Source organism: Sander vitreus, chromosome 6, assembly GCF_031162955.1.
Source record: "Sander vitreus isolate 19-12246 chromosome 6, sanVit1, whole genome shotgun sequence".
NCBI classification, from domain to species: Eukaryota; Metazoa; Chordata; class Actinopteri; order Perciformes; family Percidae; genus Sander; species Sander vitreus.
In genome coordinates this window covers 18,727,568-18,753,158 of record NC_135860.1, presented here as the reverse complement: position 1 = coordinate 18,753,158, position 25,591 = coordinate 18,727,568, and the positions used below count along the sequence as shown (strand labels likewise).

The following is a 25,591-nucleotide window of genomic DNA, read 5'->3' as shown; positions in this document are numbered from 1 at the left end:
ATTTACAGAGATAACGCGTCTGACTACGGATCAGCATATTATAGCATGGCTGGCTTGGTTAGAACATATTATCATATTATTAACATATTATCTGTACACCGAAATCTGTGACCCATCGAGATCGGTGTCCCCCTACCTCAACCTGAACCAAACCCTTGTTCCTAACCTTAACCACGGAGGGGATCGCTACGCTTTTAACAGGAGGGACACAGATCACGATGGGTCACAGATTTCGGTGCAACACCTGTTCAGTGCAACACCGGTGCCATTCAACCGGGTGACTTTTTTTTTCTGTGTGCCGATCTGACGGCCATATTCTGCTTTGAATCATGCACAAGTTGAAGGATAGCATTTTACTGGAAATGTACCTCGTACGATTTCATTTGACAAATAAAAGTAATAAATTGAAAGAAAAAAATGTTGAAACAGCTGATAAAGACGATCGGAACGAGCCGATATCACATGGTCGTTGTCTTCATCCATATTTTGATTTGAGATGTAACGTTACATTTAAGAGACACGCTGAATCAGAAACGTCTAGGTTCAACATGTGGTTAGCGCGTGTTTCTCGAAAAGTGGTAGAACGGCTACCTTACCAGAGGCAGAGCTCAATCTCCAATACTACAATACAAGCAGCGAATCAATTTAGGAGCAGAGGCAGAGACCGACGTCACGTTCTGGGTGGTAACCTGGATGCGCGGCCATATTGGAGGCACTCGGTGTAAACAACTGAATGGAGTAATGGAGTATTGTGCACTTTGGATACTTTAATACTTTATGTCTAAACAACAGAAAAGCTCATCAAAACGCGTCCAAGATGCAAAGGCATGGAAGGGCTTGGACCACAAAAAAAGGCGCGATATTTTGAGAAATTACAGTTTACTGGCGGTGCAGATCCCTACAAGTTGGCTCCCTCTTCTTGGATCCATGGCGACCCGGTGATTCTTCTTTCAGTTGCATATCCCGATATAGTCAACTACCTGGTTTTCTCGCCGAGCCCATACACAGCGGAAGACCTTAAATCCTACAAAAGTTTGAAGGCTTATAACCAGTGTTGGGAAGGATACTTTCAAAAAAAAAAGTATTCCGTTACAGAGTACAGAATACATGCCCAAAAATGTAATTTGTAACGTATTCCATTATGTTACTCAATCTGAGTAACGTATTCTGATTACTTGAATTGCATTTTATAAGTAGGAATGCGGCCATCACATACAGCTTACTAAACAGGCCTATTCTGGTGTGTTCTTCTGTTCCAACTGGCTGAATGTGTACCTAAACAAGCAGATAGATTTTTGTATTTGTAGTCCCGAACTGCATACTACAAAAATCTAACCGCAGTCTAAGCTACCATGAGCTAATTTTAGCTAACGTTAGCTAACATGTCAAACGGGGCTAGTCAGGCTTTCAATGTCTCTGGGGCTAGTAAATCAGCATGTAGGAGAATGTAAAGTCGCACGTGATCGCAAATAGCTAATTTTTTCGTTTTCATATTGGGGCTTCTGGGAAACGCATGGAGTTGCGAGAGTGAATAAACTCGTGAAACAGAGAAGTATCGTCATGTAATCCATTGATTTCAACAATGTAACTGTATTCTAAATACCAACTATTTAAATTTTAACTGTAACGGAATACAGTTACTCATGACGCAGTACCAAGTCATCAACGACCGTTGTCTTGTGAAGGCCAAAGTAAGTAAAGTAATAACGTCTTTAATCAACCTAACCTTAACTGCATTGCGATAATTAAGGTGAAGCCAAGTGACTCTCAATCGTTTTTTTTTTCATTTCAAGAAACAAGACAGATTTATCCCTCGTAGATCCTGGTTGAGCTTTGCCAACCACAAGCGCCTCCTTTCCTCTGATAACTTCTGGCATTCCTCTCCCTGGTTTTTAATAACTTTTGGAAGTCGATAATATTCCAAATGTTTTTCTCATTCTGACCTATTGGTACAACCTAAAACACGGCAATAATTAACCATTTTCTTTGACGCCGGTGTGTTTAGCTGGTGAATGGTGATCATGTTAACTAGTGATATTTGCATGAAATCAGTGAATATTCAACAAGGCCCTGCCTACTTCTTAGGAGCGTTCTGCTCTGCCTCCGCCCCTCGAGTGCCAGAGGTTCACATTTTCACAAAGTGTTTGCAAGTAAGACAAAATAATGGATATCGCTGAAAACATCACCAGTTTAAGTGTAATACATGTCCGTTTAAGCATTATCCACACAAATACGACACATACTGTATGAACGGAAAAAAATAAAACAAAACAACAGAGATCTAGCTGGGATTCGAACCTGTGGACAAAGAAGCTGACAGACTAGCTTCTACATCACGTGTCAAACTCAAGGCTCACAGGCCAAATCCGGCCCCTTGCAGATTATGATCCGGCCCGCATATCAATTTACGTTCACAAAACATTTTGGCCCGCCTAGTTTTTGTCGCTTTTTCTGACGTCATTTTTTTTGACGATTTATAACTTTTTCCGACGTTGTTGTCACTTTTGTCAAAGTTTTTGTCACTTTTTCTGACGTTTTGACCTTTTTTTCAGATGTTTTTGTCACTTTTTCCAACGTTTTTGGGCGCTTTTTTTCTATGATGGCTGAGAAACTTTTTTCTGACTTCTTTAGGACTTTAGTTTATTACAAACTGTAAGTGAGAAGACTATATGCAATAAGACAGTCAAAGATATTTGACTTTTTCGATGAAATAAAAGCATGTCAATAAACTCTACATGTCTGGCCCTTGATGTGATTCTTATTTCCAGTGTGGCCCTTAGTTAAGTTGAGTTTGACACCCCTGTTCTACATCATCTAGTCTATATCACTATACTACACACCACTGAAATGTTTGTGTGATTTTTATCTATATATTGGACTTTTAGTCTAAGGTAACACAGGTTAACATATGAGAGAAATATACGCCCATGTTAACTGGTGATACAATTTAACATGGGCAAATGCAAGCCTCGAAACAGTAAAGTAGGTTCATCTTTGCCTCACATACCAAAACCTAACTGATGTACAACAAACTGGCATGACCCCACTTAACACTTTATTCCGTTTTGGGGGTAAAAATGAAACACGTCAGTCATGCGCAAACATTATCATTTATCATTGTTATTGTGGACCATCTCATACGAAGAATGTGTAGGCCTATCTCAGCAAAAACAGTCTCTTTCAACCTGTGCCACGAGTCAACTGATTATAGTTGTTTAATTTTATTAGACCCATATTAGGAATCTGAAACAGCAACATCTGAATGTTATCAAACTCTCTCAGTACATCGAAGTTTTGTAATCATATACCATAATGACCATTTTGTGTCGTCAAAGTAGGCCAACAAATGATGTGTGGGATAAATAAAAGTCAAACTCTGAGAAAATAAGCTTCATATGTTCTTCACTTCAAATCACTAGACTTTTTCTGCAACTCACTTCATAACTTAACCGAGACTAAGATAACACTAAGTCGCCCGAGAGAAAACGAGGACCAGCACCTTGCTGCAAAACATTGAATGGCCAATGGTCATAACAATAGTGTATAGGCTACCATAAGACAAAAATCGCGATTCTGGGTCGACACAGACATACCCTAATATGGGTCTAATGAAATTAAACACAACTATAATCAGTTGACTTGTGGCACAGGTTGAAAGAGACTGTTAATTGTGATATCACCAGTTAACATGGGTGTATGTTCCTCTCATATGTTAACCTGTGTTAACGTAGACTAAAAGTCCAATAAATAGATAGAAATCACAAAACTATTTGAGCAGTGTGTAATGTAGTGGTATAGATGATGTAGAAGCTAATCTGTCAACTTTTTTTTTATCCATGACATCCAAGGTTCGAATCCCAGCTAGATCTCTAGTGCATTCTTTTTTCATTTCATTTTTTTCCGTTCATACAGTATGTGTCGTATTTGTGTGGATAATGTTTAAACGGACATGTATTACACTTAAACTGGTGATGTTTTCAGCGATATCCATTATTTTGTCTCACTTGCAAACACTTTGTGAAAATGTGAACCTCTGGCACTCGAGGGGCGGAGGCAGAGCAGAACGCTCCTAAAAAGTAGGCAGGGCCTTGTTGAATATTCACTGATTTCATGCAAATATCACCAGTTAACATGATCACCATTCACCAGCTAAAGTGGCACACCGTTCGGGATCTACTTCAGTGCCTGTGCTTTGTTGTGAAGTGGAGTACCTCCAATATGGCGACTTCTGGTCTGATAACACGTCGTGAAAACCCTCTATACTTGGTAAGCTGCAAATATGTTTGCTATCAGGCAAATTCTACTACTACTACTACTACTACTACTGTAAATAACCAAATTAAAATGGAAAGTTTAGCCTATTGTAATGCATTTATTAAATATATTTTTTTTTACAACACTCATACAGCACATATGTTTGTTTGCTCTTCATCTTAATCTACAGATGAAATAAGCCCCTCAAATGACAAGCAATTATTAAGTCAGTAAACTTAATACATGAATAACATTTAGATGGCAAAGGTAGGCAATCAAAACTGTGCTTCCCACTGCAAATCAAATTAGTATTTAAGGGGTTACACACAAAAGTCAAAATGAAACAAAAGTAAATGAATATATACTTACAATATATACCTTTTTAAATATACAATGTTTGCAAACGTAACAAAATACATAGATCTACAGGCCTTCCATACCAACCGCTTCATGGGTGCATAGAAAACTCAGAAATCTATTTGTAAGTGCTAAGAACAGACTGCGTTTGACAAAAAATGGCTGTCTGAAGCGTTCTTCCTCACACTTGACAAAAAAAGAAAAATTAAAGGTAGGCCCTAAGCACACACAGGCATAGCAATCTGGGGGATAATAGCATTGTTTAACCTTTCTATGCAATGGTCATGCTAAAAAGTTTTTTTTAATTATTTTTTTTTTTTAATAGTTAATGCATACAGGAATTTGCATATGGAAAATAAGCCATAATGATGGCTCTGTGTGCAGGTCAACAAATAGAGGCCTTTCACAGTGTCTGTGCGATAACCTCTTTGAGAAGAAAATTGGGGTGAAAATTGAAAAAGGAAGTAATTAGTTTGGAGAAACACCATCTGTCTGTAGATGATGCGGCTTGGACACATCATCAGTGATGAGCTTGGACACAGCTTATCACTGATGATTGTTATGCTATGACTTCTTAAAATAATGCTCAATGCCAATGTTTTTTCTCATATGTAAATACACACCAACTGCATAAACTGTATCCTATGATTGAACCATTATTTTCCAAAAGCTTAGCTAATGAGCCAGCAGGACCATTAGATAGATCATTTATGGACTGAAGTGTGAACGTGAAGTTAAAGGTACACCGTATCTAAAATGAGTTGGTTAGATATTTACAAAGTCAATTTAACTGGTATATACATTTAAAAATTCCTATGGCCACACTTCTGCAAAGTCCACATGCAGCGGGTATAATGCAATGCTTCACTGTATTCAAAGTAGGGCTTTGGTGTATTACAATACTATATTATTGGGTGAAAACCTCTTCAGGCATAATGGTAACTTCATTAACATTCCTATAAAAAATACACATCGAACCATAGTATGACCTGATGCATTGCATTCATCAATCCTCTACAACAAGAATTGCACATATCCGCTCCTGCTGTCAGTCACGCTTTGGCAGTTCCTCCACAAATCCGCCAGGTGTCTTCCTCCACCCACTGTAGCGTTAGTAGGAGGCAGCTGCAGCAATGGGAGAAGAGCAGCCAGGCTCCATGTGCTTCAGGTGGCACGAGTGGCAGAGAAGGTGGCCGTTCAGAGGGTAGCAGCGGTGACCCTCTTCGTCGTTCAGCTCCATCTTACAGTCCTGAACGACACAAAGGAGGAACAAGGGTGAGCCACTGACAGGTTACGTGATCTTAAATGGAAGAATGGAGGATAACTGGTCTGATTTTTTTTGCTCTGACCTCATTTCCAAGCATTGACACATTGGACGGCAATAATTACCTCGGAAGTGTGCAAAGATGGCATTTAGAACAGGTTCATTTCAAAAGGTTTAAACTCCTCAAATCTGTGCATACTGAAAAAATAATAAAGGATTCCTTTATCTGCCTTTTGGCTTACAGTTTCAAGAAAGGAATGTTTACAGAGACAACATTCTAATGTCAAGATGCTCCTCTGAACAACTTGAAAGATAAACCAAAACAAAACTACCAGGATGGCCACTCAATAGTTAAACTACTTAAACAGGGAGCTGCTCCTCACAGCCCACTGATTTTGATTTTCAAGGAGTGAAAGAACAGCAGCAGTCAATCAGCCTTTGCTTTGGCAAAAAAAGAAGAGGCCCTTGATGATGAGATAGGGATGATGAGGTGTTGCATACCTGCTCTCCTCAGCAGTATGTCATTACCGCCAAGACTGTAATTAACATATGATTTCTCTTAATGAGCCATTCAGCGGGTCCCTGGCTCAGAGCCACTAAACTTGCATGTTTTTCAATGCAAAGTTTCAGAGAATTGTGATGTTGCGGTTTTACCCACCTCACAGTGGTAGCATTCCACATGGTAGTCTTTGTCCATGGACACAACTCGAATGGTTTCATCAGACCCCTGGAAAAGAAATTAAAACTGAAGCCAATCTCGCCAGAAGACACTCCACTGTCTTATTCTGTGCAGTCTGACAAAAGCTTCAAAAGATTGATTAAAAAAAAAGCGTGTGGCATGTGATGTAAGCCAAGAGCTGAACTGCCTGTATTTTATTCTAATATACTATTGAAAAACAAGATATAGCAAAATAGGACTTATAAATCATACTAGCATACACGTGTGCGTGCGTGTGTGTGCTCTTTCTTTATCCTCCAGACTGGAGCTGTTTTTTTTCAGTCATTTCTTTCTCTGGTTACAATATCAGCCTGAGAGGGAAATGCCCTGAACATCCGTAACAACAGCTTACATAAATGCCCCCTACTCCAACACACACACACACACACACACACACACACACACACACACACACACACACACACACACACACACACACACACACACACACACACACACACACACACACACACACACACACACACACACACTACCTCTCCTCTAAATACCGGCTTCACTGCTTACTCAAAGGGGAGGGTAGGGGACATTCCAGCAAAGTCAACTCTAATTTTGGACATTTCTTTGCTTTTACCAGCATGTCCTGCCTGTGTGTGAACCATACTTCTCCCTGCTATCCATCCACTCCTCCTTGACACCACATCAAATTAGAGCCCAGAGATATTTGGCCTCACATTGTCTTGAGCTGCAGTCTAGTGGGAAATATGGCTATATTGAACTAGCTGCTAATCGCACAGCTAAGTTCTGTGTTTGGGTCATATAGAGTAAACATGAGCAGATAAGAATGTATAATCTGTTGAGCTCCTTGTGGTTGAAAGTCCACAAGCTGTAATCAAGGTATAAAGCAGATCATCCACACCGTGCTGGAATTCATTTTACACTCCCTCTGCATTGGAACCTGTCTCAGGGGCTTTGACAGCACTTCATCCTAAAACTACTAGTATTGTGCTAATTATCAGTTGTGCCAATTTTCTTAAAAATCAACGTGTTTTGATATCCACTGAAGTATTCCATTCATTTTATTGTATTGTAAAAACGTCATCCCAGTGAGTGAAATGGTTTTAAACCCAAATCCTGTACATTCAAAACAAAGGATCTCCACCTGTGACACATTAATTTATACATACATAAACATAATTTATTGATTTAGACAAGTGAACCTTACAGTAATATGAGAAGTATGTCAAAATATAATATAGAGAGACTTTATATGATGTTTAATCATGACCCAGTCCTAAATAAAGGTGAATGCTTACCTCTGAGGGCAGGATGGGCTGGTTACAGGCTGCACATTTAGGCGCCAGGACCCTGGGAGAGCATAAAGAAACACGTTTTCATGAATCAGTTTGAACTAGAACTGCATTCAAAAAAGTAAACAGACTTCAGTTCATTGATTACCTGAATTCAAATTCACTTTATCCAAAGACTACAAAGGTTACAGTTCATATTTGATGTCTGTCTCTCGACCTTTTAAACCTGTCGTGCCTCGCACTCTTTCTCCCCTGCCCTGGCTCTGACTACATTCAAGATCCAGATTCCACTCAGGAGATGCCAGGTTTGCAGATGTGCTGGCTTTCCTTCACGCACGTGATTCCCCAAAATCCAAAAAGGAGTAGGAAAACAAAAGGCCAATGAATTTATTATTTCCACACACATGGCTGGCACCTGGATGTCTGTGGATATAACAAAGGGCCTCTCAGTGTGGATGGGCATGACTGTGGCTAAAAGTCAAACACATACTGTATACACAATAAGGCTTGTCTGATTTAATCAGCGTAGAGAACATGTGGGAGCTTCCAGACAGTGATGGGCCATGTGCCTGACTGTGCTGAACATGTTGTCCCAGCAGGGAGAAGAAAGGCTGCAACTGTAGAGCCGCTGTTGAGGTGGAAGTCCGACAGGTGCTACTGTTAATAACTTTAACTGCAGTTTCTACTAATGGCTAACAGGCACAGCATCAAATGTTTTCACACACCAAACCTTGATTTTTCACTCAGATATTATAAACTCTGTTTTTGTCCTTACAGAGCATGTTGAGTTTGGACAAGAGGAGCCATGGCCGCACGCCACTCTTCAGACCTCTAACTGGACAGTGATCTCTTCTCTCCCCCCCCCCCACCCCGAATACACTTCTCATGTGTCTGCCAGGTGGCAGAGAGAGACTCAGTCGACCCTTCTCAGTCAGATCCTATTGGCCTTGTCTGTTTGTAATTTAGTTTGTTTTTAAGTTTTATTTTACTGTTTTATTTTATTTAAATTTTATTCTTTTTTATTGCTTGTTCTTTTTACTGTTTTTGGTCATATTTTTTTAAACAATTTTACTCTTGTGAAGCAAGTTTATATTAAATAAAGGTATGATTATTATCCTGCAGTAGCGAGGGAACGTTAAGGGGCGGTTCTGTCATTTAGCTCGACACATTTTTTTTCCAGTGTCACGCTAAGCTAAGATAACACCGATAAATCCAGTTCATGAGCTGTTTTCCTTTGAAATACTGTGTAACAAGTGACACTCACCTGTGGTAATCTTTGAGACAGTATATCTTATTTTCAGTGTCCACAGTGAAGGGCACTCCGTCAAGGCTCTCATTACAGATGACACAGCGGAAACAGCCGGGGTGGTACGACTTCCCGAGGGCCTGCAGGATCTATAAAGAGAGATATGAGTGAAGAATATCAGGACATCAATACTCTAATTCAGTTTGCTACTGCTACTACATATTTCCTCACTATTTGTATCCGATCATATTAAAATAGTCATTGTTCTTAAAAAATCTTGCGTTAAGATTCAATGAATTTTTAATGATCCCTGTGGGTATATTGGGTCGTAACGGCAGCTGAGAATAGGACAAAGCTAAGAATAAGCCCACCCAGAGGTGGATAATATATAACAAGTAATCACAACTATCAAATAAAGCAAAAAAAAAAAATTTAACAATTAAATAAATATACAAATAAACATACTATATTTTCTCTGGCAAATTTAAGACAAAGGTAGACGATATGTCGTATGTTACATGCAGAAACAGGTGTACAATATACACAACATGCAAAATACCCAGTCCCAGTGATCAAGTCAAATATATTTCTCCTATAAAATATACAGCATGTTAGATGTGCAGATGTGAAGATAAGGCAGCACAAAACAACAAAGACATCTCCTTCATCCGTCTGCTGGATGGAAAACCTGTAAACTTCTCGAAGAATCTTTCATCTGCTGCGACACTTCCTGACTTGATCACAGACTTTGTGTGTGTGTCTGTTTTGTTTTTACCCAGGAGCCTGTGTGTGTGTGTGTGTGTGTGTGTGTGTGTGTGTGTGTGTGTGTGTGTGTGAGTGAGTGAGTGAGTGAGTGAATGAGAGAGATGGAGATGCACATGCAGAGCCAATGCTTCCTGAGTCTTTATCCAGATGTGCCCACAGAAAGCTCATTTAAAATGAAGTAACTCTTAAGTTACTGCTGAGATCACCTGGCTCTGACCCATGCACACAAACACACACAAACACACACACACACAAGCACACACGCACACACACACACACACACACACACACACACACACACACGACACTCAAAACTACACACAACTGGAGAGAAGTAACAGACACTCACCATGTCCATGATCAGATGTCCACATGCGTTGCACTTGTCTGCAGACTGCTGGAAACCAGAGTACTTCAACAGGCAGAGAAAAGACGACAGTGATGTCATTGGAATGTGGTGATTTAATGGATAACTGAAATCTCTGACTCTCTGTTTTAGGCTGAGCACTAAACAGCTCCACAATGTCTCCTAGAAGTAATCCAAGGGAGCCTATATGGTTTAGCATGTGTAGTTGTACTAAAAGCCCTCGCTAAAACTGCTTAAAATCACTCCTTTCCCTCAAAGCATAACGGCCAGCACAATTTGCGCTTTAGGAGTGTGGAATAGTGGACAAAAGTCATTATGGTGTGGTTCCTGAGACTGGCATTTAAGCGATGCAGTATTTGAATCAGTCAGCTCATTATGTGTTAATATGTATGAGCAGTGTCAGTGAGGAGAGGCCACACTAACAGGCCTGGCAGAGGAGCAGACGTAATTAACAGCACACAGAGGGAGAAGAGCCAGAGCAAATTTAATTCACTATAAATTTTGATTTTAATTGAGCAACTAAAAGAGCGTTTGGTGGAACGGCAATCATATGAGGTTTTATACTCCTGGGGTAAACACGCACAGAGCTACTCACAGTGTGAATACAAGGATGAGTTGGGATTTCCTATGAGAACACAACATGCACACTGACTAGAAAATGTGTGCTAGAAATTACGACAAACAGGGTGTCAATTGTGTTTAATGATCATCCCAAAATTGTGCATACTAAGCGTTTTCCATTTTTGCAACATGCGTACAGTCATTCTGCACTGGTGTGAATGGCCTCAACCGCCCTCCACCCAATAAACCATAGCAAAGCAGCTTCTCCAGTTACTGACCTCCCACCCAAGGGAGGAAACTGATATGAATCGGCTGCATTAGATGTGAGAAACTGGGCCACAAGGTTAAAGTCTCGAACCGATATTTTGTATTTAAGTTGAAGGCTGACAGGTTGATTATAGGTTGCATTTAAGTGTGTGAAGTACACCTGATGAATGGTGATTTAAGTAAAAAGTGATAGCCTCATGTTAATCAAACAGAGAGATGTGTACACCTTAAGACAATAGAGATGTGGACTGGGTGAAAGTGAATGCAGCTCAGTATGAGAAGGGTACTGTGTTATGTCAACTTAATGCAACACAGGTCACAAGACCAAATACCTTAGTTGAGGTGTACTAAGTATTGATTGTGTATTCACCACTCACCAGAAAGTCTTCTTCACAGAAAACCCTCCCTCCGACATAGTAGAACGCCTTCCCTCTCAGCCTTCGACCTGCAGAAACAGACACACGGAAACATTCGTATCATTTCACTTGAACATTACACAGCAGGACGTACACCTGGGAAAAAAATAACGTTTTATTTGTATTACAGTAAGTAGATTAAAGCAGACGAAAAGCCATGAGAACAGTCTCAGAATATAGTTACAGCACTAATGCATACAGAGCGTGGTGATTAATTACACTCATTCGAAGGTAATGGACCCTCTTGCAATATTCATTATATCCTGCTGAATCCCAGGCGGATAAATCAAACAAACGGATCTCTGGTGTGCTGGTGTCTTAATATAATATTGGGGGTTAATATGTGGATTGATACTGGGATGTCTACACAACTGTGTGAGTCGATTGACTTCAAAAAGTTCGCCACTTTACTCGAACCAAAGTTAAGAACACCTGTTCACGTATGTCTTCTTTAGTCTATTGGCTATTTAGGTTTTTTTCCTGGCACACGTCACTTACACATTTTGCACTTACTGCTGCGTCTTGTGTAGACTGTTTACATATTTGTGTTCATCATATGTACATTTTATGTAGGCCTACTGATGTTATTGTTAAATACATTGTGAATCCATATTTCTAAAATTGTTTGATGTTTTTGTTGTTATTATTACACAATACTTTTTCTGACCTTTTTGAATCTTGCCCCTGACAAATAACCCATATTACAAAAAAGACTCAAACTAACACTAAAACTAATAAAAACTCAACTTAAGCATTTAAAAAAAATAAAAACTAAACTAGCAAACCCGCTTTAAAAACTAATTAAAACTAAACTGAATTTGAAAACAAAAAGTCAAAACAAAATAAAAAACTAATGAAAAATGCAAAACCATAATAACCTTGACACACACACACACACACACACACACACACACACACACATAGTGCGTGGCAATATCTTTGTGGGGACCCGTCACTGACATAATGCATTCCTTAGCCCCTTACCCTAAATTTAACCATCACAACTAAATGCCTAAACTTAACCCTTACTCTCACCCTAACCATAACCTAATTCTAACCCTAACCCTAAAACCAAGTCTTAACCCTCAAACAGCCCTTTAAACTTGTGGGGTCCAGCATTTTGGGCCTACAAAGCTGTCCGGACCCCACAAGTATACTGTACTGTTTTTTGGACGCCACGAAAACAAGAACACACACACACACACACACACACACACACACACACACACACACACACACACACACACACACACACACACACACACACACACACACACACACACAGCTATTCTTGCCCAGGTCCCACAGGAAGAGAAAACATTCCTGGCATTTTCTGTGTGGGGAGGTGAGGGAGGGGACAGCAGGGGTTAACCTTGGTGAACAGGAGCCTTCTTTATCACCCATGCTCCATACCATGCTCTGTTTACCTGATTGCTTGTATCCAGACAGTCTCACACAGTCAATTAGCCACTAGGAATTTCACAGTTTTATTCTTAAGACGGAGAAGAAATGCAGTCATAGGCATAACCCCAGTACAGGACATTTTAAATACAGGGCTTTCTTTAGATTCATTTTTCAATTTAGATTCAGGACAACAAGTCAACAAGTAGTCAGCATTAAGAAAAAAATGTTGGCACATCCCTTCATTGTTCAAACAAAAGAACTGGTGTGCTCAACTCAAATGTCTTTAGAGTATAATTGGTGCCGACCCGAAAATCCCACAATTGGCAAATTAAGTTGTCAGCACTCACAAAAAGCACAGCAGCAGAAGGAAACAGATGCGTTTCAGCCCAAAGCTTTTCTCAGCGTTTTACATCTCTTCATTGCAGGATAGCAGGTCTGGGCGATACTAACCTAACCTACCTTCATATCGTGGGATTATTATGCCATCAAGGGCAATGTTGCGAATTACTGATGATGATATTTGTATCCATGTGAAGAAGCACTTTGATTTACTCTATTAGCTAAAAGCAAACCTGTCTGTAGTTTCTTTTTATCCCTAAATGGTTTATCAATGAGGTCATTAATAATATGCCTGAATTACACGTAAAAAGGCAAGAACAAATAAAAAGAAATCAACTAAAACCTCATGATTCATCTTTTTATATCAATGGCACATGACATTCTCTAAACCAGTTATTCACAATTACATGATCTTACTTTAATAGAATAATAATGGTCACGCAACCAAGTTCTGGACAAGGCTAACACAATAACTAACTTAGGAGGAGGAGACGAGTCATTTCGATCTGGCCAAGGTGTGGAGCTGGCCTTGGGTAATTATAGACAGACAAGGGAACTGTGTCCCTAAAGGAAGGAGGGAAGGATGAAGGGAATGAAAGTGAGATAATGGGCCATTCCTCTTCTTCACATTCCTGTCTTTTTCCCAGTGAGTCAAAGAGGGAAGGAAAGATAAAAGCTTAATTAAAGTCAGGAGTCAGGGCTGACTATTTGAAAAGCACCAGAAAGAACTGTGACTATTGCGCTTTCATAAAAATGTAAAATACCTAAGGGACAGAACAAAACACAAGGCCATTTTCTAATTAAAACATTCTATGAATTCCCTTATGTAATCCCATTCAGAAAATAAGAAATGAACAATGACCCTGCCATGGCTTCCTAATCGGGCCTCAACCCCATTCTCTCCTATGAGTAAATTACTCAAGTGAGACATCTTAGCAAAAAAAGCCACATCTCTTTTATACCAATTTAACATTTGTAGACTCTTTACTCTGAGATTCAGTCTCACCACCTGCCCTGCTAAAGAGATCTAAGTATGTTTAAATGACAAAGGAAAATCTTCCCTGCATTTACAAGAAGTCTTTTTAGTAGTCTGAATGCATTTCTCTGACTGTGAACAGCACCTGGGACGTTTGGTCAAGGTCCTGAAAATCTAACAACCACATGTTAACATACCAGTGGTTTCAGGACCAATCAGATCCTTGTTTGTATTCTCCAAAGCCTGCCGACTGGCTGGGCTAAGGGGCTAATATTATGAAAGCCGAATCTGAGAGAGGGTCTATGTATCACTGTTCCTTACAAACTCAAGTCACACCTTGCACTGCTGCCACTTTAGTAATATAATTATATATAATATATAGTAATAATTATCTAATAAAAAGACACTTCATGTGGTCATCAGGAAGGCACATATAGTTGTCAAGTCATTTCTACCATTTGTACAATCTATCTACGAGTCTCATATAAGGAGAGACAATTGCTTCCTTTTTCCTTCTATTTCCCTTTTTTCTGATTTTAACAGATTATTTGAGTTGGCTAATGTGTAAACCAGTTCCCCTGATTACAAATTTGAGCTTAATCTCCTACTGGAATTGGGTTGTACCATTAACTTCTCGTATACAGCCAATGATTAGCCTGGAGCCAGATCTACTGAGGGCCCCTATGCCTGCATTCCTCCCCAGCTGTGATGCTTTTCCTTGGGGCCACTCACAGCGAGAATAACCCTTACGCCCTCACATGGAGTAAACTATGAGAGGTATGTGGTGTGTAAACTCCTCTCTCCCCCCACTTTAGACATCAGCTTCACTCTAAGCAGCAATCTGTCTCCTCTTTGCGCTCACACACATGTATAAACACACAGGACGGAGGGTAAAAGAAAACACAGTGATGTTAATCATACATTTGGGGGTGTAACCAACAAGGCCAAAGGTGCTCCAGAATAATGGGCCTGAGTAGAGGTCACCACAGTGCTGCACATACTCCACATACCCACCATCTGATAATTGGAGCAGAGATTTTAATTGGTTGGAGCAGAGAGCCAGGTCATGCTTCAGCTAGGGAAGTGCACGTCTGTCTAGCCAGCAAGCTACAGGGCACACATACATCGGACAGTGTAGCCAGGGTGATGAACATTGACTGATACCTGGCTGTACCTACTTGGTCAGGTAAACTGTCTAAACTGACAAAATAAAACCAAAAACCTGGCCAGTGCAACATTGAAAGTGAGTGGTCCACTGAAACGTGCTACACTGTAACACAAGGTCACCCAGACACGACAGACCACTTTCAAGCAGGGAAAACCTTTCTGTAACTTGTCCTATATAATGTAATGTTTAGTTGTTCCAACACATGCATGTTTGTTTAAATTAATTCTGTCTTAAAAAGTAAGAAACTGCCTCTACCTCTGGTAACTCAAATCCAAAAAACACAAAGAACAGATGTTCTGGGCGCCCGGATAGCTCGGTTGGTAGTGCGGGTGCCCATATACAGAGGTTTACTCCTCGACTCGGCGGGCCCGGGTTCGACTCCAACCTGTGGCCCTTTGCTGCATGTCATTCCCCCCTCTCTCTCCCCTTTCATTTCTTCAGCTGTCCTGTCAATAAAGGCCTAAAAATGCCCCAAAAATAATAATATTATACATTGTTCTGTCTGTTGTTGTCAAGGTATTGCTAAACAAATAAGCCATGTAGCTAACCAGTACAAGGTGCTACAAGCCTTTATTGCTTCATTACAAGTGCCGCAAGTACTAGTACGCTAATGCTTATAATCCCTGCCTTTCTCACGCGTGATTTGTGGTTTTATTAGTAAGTGATTTCAGTTTCAAGCTCTACTTAAGACTTGGATGCACTCTGAGTATTGAACTACACTGAAAGTTATTTTATTGACTGATGGATGAACTAGGTCGACAAAAAGTCTTACTTTGTGTGTCTTTGTGTGGGCTGGAGGAGTGACTGGCACACCCAGAAACCAAACACCGGCAGCACAGGACAGTAATCCCTAAATAATTGCGTGTTTTTGCTCGGGGCAGTGAATGACTGAAGAAGAAGGTACTACTTTTAATTCAAGAGAAAGGGGCCTATTATTCGAGCGGCGACATGAGCTTTACATGTGAATCGGCCGAGGAGAGAAGGTGAAAGTGTTTGAATGGGAACATAAGATTTAGGGATGGTATGCTGTGTATGTACTTACTGCAGGCGCTGCAGGTGAAGCAGCTGTCATGGTAGAGGCTACCCATAGCTTGGCAGGCCTTGCTGGCTCCATACACCGCCTTGTTGCACTTAACACAGACTCCTGGAACACAACACAGCATATGACCAAGTCAGAAAAGTCACAGGGAGACACACATTTGTCACTAATATCAATACACACACACAAACAGATGTAGACACACTACACCAATCCACACTGAATCAAACAGTAAATCGGAGATATAAATTAAGACACTCTAGTTTACTGTATCAAGATAAAGGGGATTTGTGGAGGCTATAATCCAGATTAAACCAGACAAAAACAATGGAGAGAGAGAGAGAGAGAGAGAGAGAGAGAGAGAGAGAGAGAGAGAAAAAAAAAATCACTTCACAAAAGTCAAGAAGCTGAGTAGCGGGCTGTATCATTGAAAGGGGAAATATATCCAGATTTGTTTATTTGGCTTGGCTCAGAGACTGAGAATAAAGTTTAAAACTTTGATAAAAATCTAAATGTTCCTTCCTACCCTAACTAAACACACAGTTAAGGGGGCTTGATATCAGGACACTGGAGTCTACTTAATAATAATCCATCCACTCATCTAAGCCAACTTCTCTGCACAGAAGTATGTGCAGAGAAAAATGTAAAAGAAAGAAAGATAAATGCCTAAAAAAACAACTGTGCATTAGGTGATGAATACCAGTTCAGGCCTTTAAAAAAAGAAAATCACATGAGAGCATGCCATGCAGTATTACATAAGCTCTCCTTTGACTTTGGACTGCTCATGAACAACACAGCAGGGTTTACGTGTGATCAATCTACAACACATTTTATTTGGAGCCGCTTAGGAAGCAACACTACTTTCCTGAGACCTGTATTATCTTTTTTCGCACCACTTTCCTGCCAATCTTTATCTCTCCCTCTGAGCGTGCACTCTATGACATGGCATGACATGACAACTGACATATGGAATGTGACAAGTGACAACCCCTATCACTGCTTACTGGTAGTATATAGGTAGTCAGCTAGCTGCTAAATCAATCAGATACAGTATGATATGACCTTCCAGTACCAGAATGGGCGATGGCATTGATGGTAGGTGAAAGCAAGACCTTGAGCTTCTCTTTTAGTGTGAGGATGTGTGTGCATGTGGCTATTTGTGTGTGTATGTTTTTATAGAAAAACTCCCTGGAGACAGAGCTCAGCAATACAGCGTGGCCCAGCCCAGGTCCTGCTCGAACACTGACAAAGAAACTTCTGTTTTCACTGTATCCAACACACATCACGCGGCTGTGTCCTCCAAAAATACACTCTAACATTTAATAACTTCCAAATGTTTCTCTTCATAGACTTTCAGTAATGCAATATACAACAGAGTTATATATAATTCAACTAAAGCCTCTCCTAATGCCACAACATAGGACACATCATCAGGGACCCCAATGGCTGGAAAAAAGATTTAGAGATAATAGAGGGATATTATTAGAAAGCAGAAGAATGTTGCTCTTATGTAAGCTTTTTTTGTTGACATGAAAACACAATAAAGTAGTCATGACCTCAAACTACTGAAATGAATGAGTAAAGGTCATTCACGTTCTCTGTTTTTTTTTTTTTATCTGTAAATGTTGACTGCAAACAATTCAAGTCAGAGAATAAACAGCAGGAATAAGATTCTCAGGAAAAAACTGTACAAATACAGTATGCAGTGCTTTTTCAGGACTTTTTTCAAGATTGGACACTGGGCCAAGGACATTTTTCATTCGTTTTTTCATTTGTTTTTTTAATAGCTGATTTGTATGATTTGTATACTCCATTTAAACACAAATGCAGTAAAAGTCCATTCATTTTTTTCTTTTCCTATTTGGGACCAAAAAGTCCTTGTTTTCATAGTAACCTCCTCGTCGGTTGGGTCACTACAAATCTGCTTTTGGCCAGAGTCCCATATTCCAAAACAGTGTGATTATTCAGGGGACTGACTGCTTGCTTCAAGTGGGGGAAGGGGAAGCAAAAACATGCAGCCAAAACTTCACCCCTCCTCGCCCCCCTCACCTTTCCCAGTTGTCAAAACTCCCAGTAGATGGCTGCTTGCTGGCCAATATGCCACTAACTGAAAAAGCGCCCCTTGCTACACATTGTAGCAGCTATTGAGTATTATCACTTCTACACCTAGCACCAAGGTTCCAGATTCATCTATGACACCACAACATGAACAAATTTAAAGTACCAAATGTATGTACATCATATCTCCTTCACTGAAAATGGAGTAAAACATTTTATAGATGGAGTTGTGTCTCCTACAGCTGTGGTTCTCAAGCTTTTTTGTTTAATGTACGCCAACGCCCATTTTAGATAAGATCAAATGTTTATCCATTACTTCTAGTTTTTAAAAATGTGTATCTGTTACTTTCAGCTGACTATTTCGACTTGTCTGCTCGCTTGCTAATACAACTGACTGATGTTGGTGGAAGGTGTGTACTGTGCTGGTAGCTTAGAGTAGCAGTGCTAGTAGTGTTAGCACTTCTCCAATAATCCCTAAGTAATCGGATTATTAAGTAAAACTTTACAGGACTGAGCAATAAAAGATAACCTTTCTTACTAAAAGACTGACTGAATTCCATCTATAAAAGACCCACCAGATGATATAAATGCAACTTTTAAAGTAGCAAAAGTATGTACATCGCACTTTCGTGTGTGCTGAATGCTGTGTCACCTATGGCACTATTTTATTAATTTTTACCACCGCACACACACAGACACCACACCCAGACATGCCATAGCATATTAAATTCAGTCAGATACCGCTGGACAAACAGACACATTGATGTGCAGTAGAGGATCAACCCCTCACATTCTCTCTCTCACACTCACACACACACACACACACAAACACACAAACACACACACACATAAAAGTCAGCCTCCGAAAGCCTGCCAGAGCACAGGCCAAGAATCCCTGGGAAGAGTTAAGACAAAGCTTTCCACTCAACAGCCAGATGGGATAAATTAATCCTCCATCTTAACACAACACTAAATACTCAACTGAATGTGTGTGCGCGTGTGTGAAAGTCAGAGGAAGAGGGGAGGCAGAACACTGGGATGCCCCACCACTTCCCCCCTCTTGGATAAACTTGTCTATAAATCTCACATCCTCTCAGGCTCTTGTGGCCAAGGACAAAGAAGCATCCACAAACTTGTCCCTAAATCTCTCCGTTAGTCTACTCATCCATTCAACTGCACCGCAGGCACCTCTAAACTTGTCTCCCCTTTGCATCTTAAGACCTAATTTCTAAAATTCTTGCTCTCTTCCGTCCGACATTCCTCAGTGTTCCCCTGGTGCAGCCGTTTGGCACTGGACTCTTTTTCCCAGAACCTTCAGCTGCAGTTTTGCCAATCAGCACTTGGTGTACAGTGGGGGAACTCTGATGGATCCCAACCCTGCGTATCGACACAGCTCACAGATCTGGTTAAACACCGCTATGGCACTGGCAGAGACTTTAAAAAGCACATTATATTCAGTCCTGTCAGGCCCAAAGAAACCTTAGTTTTAACCTGACAATCTTCAAACACTAATGGAATCTACAAATATGACAATATACAAAAAAAAGTGCTTAAAAAGTCTGTATATACTTATATAATTCACAACTATGGAGGTCTTCTATGATGAAACTTAAGTTTTGTCAAAAAAACTAGCCTACACAACTTTTTTTTTGGCATGAAAGCATGACTCAGAGGATGAGCCATGGTCTGGTGGAAAACTCCATACAGGAACAGTGTGTGGGCTAAGTGGGAATGTGTGTGCGAAAAAAAGGCATATACTGTATTACTTTAAAACCTACACTTCTGCTGATTGCATACTGTGCTCTCCCACCTGTCTCCCACACATCCATAATATTCACGTTGCTGTTCTATTCATAAGCTTTGTCGTGTTAGTGACGTATGCCAGAACATCTTCCCTTACACACCAATATAAGCACACCAGGGGGCTGAGGAAGGCTGTGAATTACAATCGTCACATTCCAGCAGGAAATTCCTATGTGTGTGTGTGTGTGTGTGTGTGTAAAGGGGGTGCTCTGTGGCTTCGAACACGATATCACCCATCTCACGCTCTTCTTCTCTCACTGTCTTGCTTTCCCGGAGCGGGACATCCCGCTTTCTAATGAATGGCCTTGGCTCCAAACACCTGGCCAACACGTTAGCACCAGCTTTCTCTGCAACTAACATACTGTATCTACAACAGCCTGTCAGCTGACCTCACAGCAAAGCATGTGTTTTTTAAATGTTGCACTAATTTCCTGATAGCGCTCCTCCAGTCCAGATAGAGCAGCTGAAGTGCTACAGGCAGTGGTATGAGGAATAGAAACCAGAGTATTCTGCTGATGATGGACATTCTTCAACAACCCTTCCTACCTCTGTTTCTCAGCCACTGACCTTGTGTATTGATTGTTATCTTAAACTTTAATCCTGTTTTTTAATGTATTGGTAATATTATACATTTAAAATATGTATAATTCAACAAATGCAAGGATAGATCAGGTAAACGCAACAATCAACAAATGATCTTCAAGATAAATACATATGTTGTCTTGATTTTTTTTTTTAAACAGCCATGGTTTCTTGTTCCTAATGCAACCCCAAATGAAGATGTTCTTATTCATTATAGTGTCCCTGTGCACACATGTTCATCACTTGCACAAGCATGTATAGCATGCTCATAAAGAGTCGTGAAAAAATGTGCAAGCACAGGTCTGTAGTAATGACATCATAAATGCCAGTCAAACAAACATGGGAAGGAACATTAAAACATATCACAGAGTTAATGGAGCACAGGGCTGAGTGATCAAGCTCCAACTAATGAGTTTAGTCATCAATGTTGCCTCAATAGTAATCCATTAAATCTCTGGGAGGGGATAAGAGGGCAACATACTACTTTTTGGCCTTGGCCCCACCTTTTACTGCTAAAGGGTTTGTTTTAGCTGCTAGAGGGCAAGACAATAAATCATTTAAAAAAATTAAAAAAATTAAAAAATTATAAAATGATAATGTCTGCATTCCACAGAAGAAAAGAAGAGAGATGCCTCCTACAGCATCTGCCTAATAAGTTCAGCTATTTTATCAGCAAAGTCCATCGAGAAAGCCACCAAATAAAGACTTAAGACAACTGGGTTGCACTCCTGATTAAGCTACAGAAACACAAGGGAAACACAGAAGAAGGACAACAAAGGGTTGAGTGCAAAAGAAATTCCCCTCAGGGCAATAAAGGTTTCATTCATTCAAGGGTGACAGTGTGAGCATGTGTAATGAATTTCAATTTGTGATGAAAATCAAACAAGTGGATTTAGTTCTGAACTGTGGGTGGGCGGTTCTCTTGTTCAATGGGTATTACAGCAGTGGCCTAACTGACAGAAGCCCCTTGTTGATGCTAGATAGTCTAAACTGTCTTACCAAAGTAATCAGCCTTTGGTTGGGCATCCATCTCTCTTTCCAGCCGATTGGTGAGGGCTTCTAACTTTATTTCAGCTGCTGAAGGCCCCTGTTCAGGGGGCTGCGCATGGAGAGACTCGCAAGGAAGATAGACAGGCTTCGGGGAGCACAGGACATCAGCCTCAGCACTGACGGCATGTCCACAGATGGGTATTTGGCTCTGACCTTGACCCTGGCTGCTGCTTCTCAAGACACTGCCAGGGATCAAGGCAGCTGATGCCACCTGAGCTTTGGGTAGAGGTGTTTCAAAAGGTGCAGGTAGGAGCGAGGACGCTGCTGCAGGACCATTATGGCTGGTAGAGGTTCTCGAATTAGGAGAAGATAGTGCATAATGGGCTGCAGAGTGTGTGGAGGGATGCTGCATGTGGAACTCAGCTCCTGCTGTGAAGGCACTCAGAGGCAAGGCGTGGATGAGGTCAGGTTTGGCTGAGCCAGAGGGCTCTCCAGCCCAGCCCCTGGCTGGCCCAGCAGATGAGGGTGGACTCAGGTTTACAGACGGGGTGACAGCCTGATTCTGCTGGGGTGGAAGACTGTTGGCGGTGGGAGGTGCAGACTGGCGCTGGGGCTGCTGCTGAGATGTACTGTTGACCCCAGACCCAGACAAAGCTGGGGAAAGCTGGCTCTCTCTGGATGGGGCCCAGGCAGCCGACTGGCTGACCGGGTGACGAGCATGTGTGGGCGCGCTATGAGACGCGTTTCCTGGGTTGGGGGGAGTATGTGGCTCTGAGCGCTCCTTGTTATCGTAATTGTTTCCGTAGCCATATGCCCTGCCGACTGGAAGTTCAGACTGAATAACTGTGTGGTGTTTCTGGCCGTCAAACTGTGCGAACTGATTCCCAGTCGTGGTGCCCGGCACAGGGCCAGAGAGTATCGGGGGCTTCGCTGCCGCTTCACACGGCTGCCTGTAACTATTGATGGGCGGTCTGTCTTTGGTGTAATATGTGCTGTTGTGGCCACCATTCATCTTCATGGCCTGGTTGTTTTTTGCAATCTCCTCTTGCTGTTTCTGCATGTGTATTTTAGTCATTTTAGAGGCAAAAACTTTTCGTGTCTCTTCAAAGTCGGGGTTATTTCCTGCATCCCTTCTCGTTCGAAATAAACCATCTCTGGATGCTTCATACATGTTTAGGTCCTCGATAAACTTACTCGCCTCGAGTCCTAAATCTTCGTATTTATCCATTATGAAGATACTTTGCGTCTCAGCTTCAATGAAGTAAAGTAACACGTAGTTATAATTAAAGGCTAAAGCCTAACTAGCTAAATCACAAGTCTGTAAAAGAGTGATATTTCCAAAGTGAATTATTAGCTTAACGTTACAGTCCAGCCGTTAGTAGTCTTGACAGGAGACGAGGGTCCAGACCCAGGATGAAACTTTTCTCTTATTTCAAATTTTCCAGTTCTTTTTATCGTCCGGCGTCAAGAACTAAAGTTAAAAACTCCGCGTCCTCCTCGGCGAAACTGCCAGTCTGTTCAGCCCAGCTCTGACCCGAACAAGCCGCCGTCTGTCTGGTTATAAATGTGAGCAGATCACAAATCCGATAGCCTGGACGACCCCGCGAACTGCCCCCACCTCCTGCTTACAGCCCCAGCGGGGAACCTTCATTCAAAACTTTATCCTCCGCACCTCTGTCAAGAAGAAAGTTATTTAAAGTAGTTAAAATAGCTAATATGTCGTTAAATTCGATACGATTAACTGATAAAAGTAGTCTACCGTTAACGACTAGACCGTGGGATAATCGTTGAAGCACGTTACGTGGCCACCGGTCGACAGTTGGGACTGAAAACAGGGAACAGTTTGTTTTTAAAGGTGCAGTGCTCAAATTGAGCCACGAGTAAAAGTGGAGATCAGTGCTGGTATCATTAATCATACAGTAGACTAACGTTAGCTTACATTTAACCACCGGTGTCTAAATGGTCTCAAAATAGCAGAATCCGGGGGCAGATATTCATCCGCTCCCTTACATCCTGTTATGTTAAAAATATCCAGTCCAGAGCTAACGTTAGCTAGTTGAGTCAGTTACTTCTCTTTGAGTCAGTAAAACACTTTACCATTTTCCTTTTGCTCTATTAAAATAAAGGGCTGAGCTGGTAGTATAAGAAGTTTAACTAGTAGCTTAGTATCCTACTAAACAAACAAATTTGAGGTAGCCTCATTTACTTTGGAAATATTGTACTTTAAATTACTCCACTTGATTTCACCGTATTTGACAGTTAACTTAGCTCCTTTTATTATAGCTTACCAAACTAAAATATGAAACTGTCCCAACAACATACAATACTTTAAGTTGGCTCCACCAACTTGTATGCATCATTACTTTTATTCCAATAATATTATGATAGTATAACACTTAGCCTACTATTTAGCCATTTTCGCATTAAGAACTTTTACTTGTCATTGTACAAGTAGGTCTACTTTTTTTTAAATAAGCCAATTTACATAGGCCTACTTTTACTCAACACTTTTAATGCAGAACTTGTAAATGTAATGGAGTGTTATTACATTGTGATATTGCCATTTCTACTTAAGTAAAATCATCTGGATGCTGTATGTTTGGGAAACAGTCACCATAATGCAGCATTCCCTTCAAGCAATAGGCTTAACTTGCTTTACTTTTTCTCACACATATTCACTAAAAACAGCTGAGGGTGTTGTTGTAGTAAAACCCCCAGTTAGATGCAAACTGGTGTTATTCACAGATAAGGTGTAAGTCAGTATTTGAATGAATGGAGGAGGAGCTAAAAAGTTGTGATATATTGGCATTTCCTAAACCACTTCTTACAAAAAGCTGGAGGCATGCCATAATGTGCATGATCCAAGATACATTTGAGCAAGTTACATAAAGCAGTCTCTATTAGTGATTGTCTTTCTGATTTCAAATTTAAAACTGTATAGAATACAATGACTTCCTGTAATATCTCCTGGTGGTAGTTAAAGGTTGATTCAAACATGTCGTAACAACAGGAGATTTGGAAAACTTGAGATCATTTGGTTTCACCAATTATGCTAATTGCCATTTGTGTCATTAGCACCTCATTAAAGGCAAACAAATTAGAATGATACAGAGAAGAAATTTATTTTCCAGTATTCAAACACTCAGTCATGTCAGTTGTATTTATCTCAGAGGGCTATACAATCTGCAAAACAAACAACACCATATATCCTTAGACTGTTGATTTGGAGCTGGTTTGTTATAATGAAGATTTGCATTAAAACATATGCAATTGCAAAATTGAGTCAAATACAAATAGGGCAGCAGCTGTTGGCTTTTACTTTGAAGCAGCTGCAGTAGGTGTGCTAAGTGCTTGCCAACAGATGTTCTGGATGGATAGAAATTGATGGATTCAACAGCTCTGGCAGATAAGAAGAGTGAAATCATGCCCACACCTATAGGTTAGTTTTATACAACTTTATCTACAGTCAGGACTACATACAGTTTATGCAAACATAAATGTATACATTGAGACAGATGTGAGTGTTCTTGTGGACAGCAGTGGGCACACAAATAAATGAATACCTCTGAGAAGTGTGGTGCCTTCACATACATGCCAAAAGTTTAGCTTTATCCCCAAAACAATAAAAGGCTTAGTGAAAATCTGCTTATACAATGAGCTCAAACACGAAAAAAATCCATGGATGACCAAATTACCAGCCTTGAGGTCAGCCTTCAAGATAATGAGCTGTGGCATTACTGCGTCCCCCT

At 40.7% G+C, this 25,591-nt stretch overlaps 1 protein-coding gene across 1 annotated transcript; it reads right to left on the bottom strand.

Annotated features, from left to right (window-relative positions):
* Positions 1-4,352: 4,352 nt before the first annotated feature.
* On the bottom strand, positions 4,353-23,682 carry limd1a (LIM domains containing 1a). The gene is made up of 8 exons (XM_078253348.1): positions 21,852-23,682; positions 16,413-16,514; positions 11,445-11,512; positions 10,222-10,284; positions 9,126-9,256; positions 7,868-7,919; positions 6,534-6,602; positions 4,353-5,860 (listed from the first exon to the last, which is right to left on the bottom strand). The coding sequence occupies exons 1-8, from the start codon at positions 23,068-23,070 to the stop codon at positions 5,723-5,725; spliced, it is 1,842 nt and encodes a 613-aa protein (XP_078109474.1). The 5' UTR covers positions 23,071-23,682; the 3' UTR covers positions 4,353-5,722.
* Between the last annotated feature and the right edge of the window lie 1,909 nt (positions 23,683-25,591).

What these genes read in the sequence shown, in the direction of transcription:
- limd1a (XM_078253348.1), bottom strand. Translation starts at nt 23,070, where the DNA reads ATGGATAAATACGAAGATTTAGGACTCGAGGCGAGTAAGTTTATCGAG. An exon ending in ACCAAAGGCTGATTACTTTG is followed by an intron (nt 16,515 to 21,851) that starts GTAAGACAGTTT and finishes GTTGTGTTCCAG; the next exon opens with GAGTCTGTGTTAAGTGCAAC. An exon ending in GACATCTGATCATGGACATG is followed by an intron (nt 9,257 to 10,221) that starts GTGAGTGTCTGT and finishes CTCTCTTTATAG; the next exon opens with ATCCTGCAGGCCCTCGGGAA.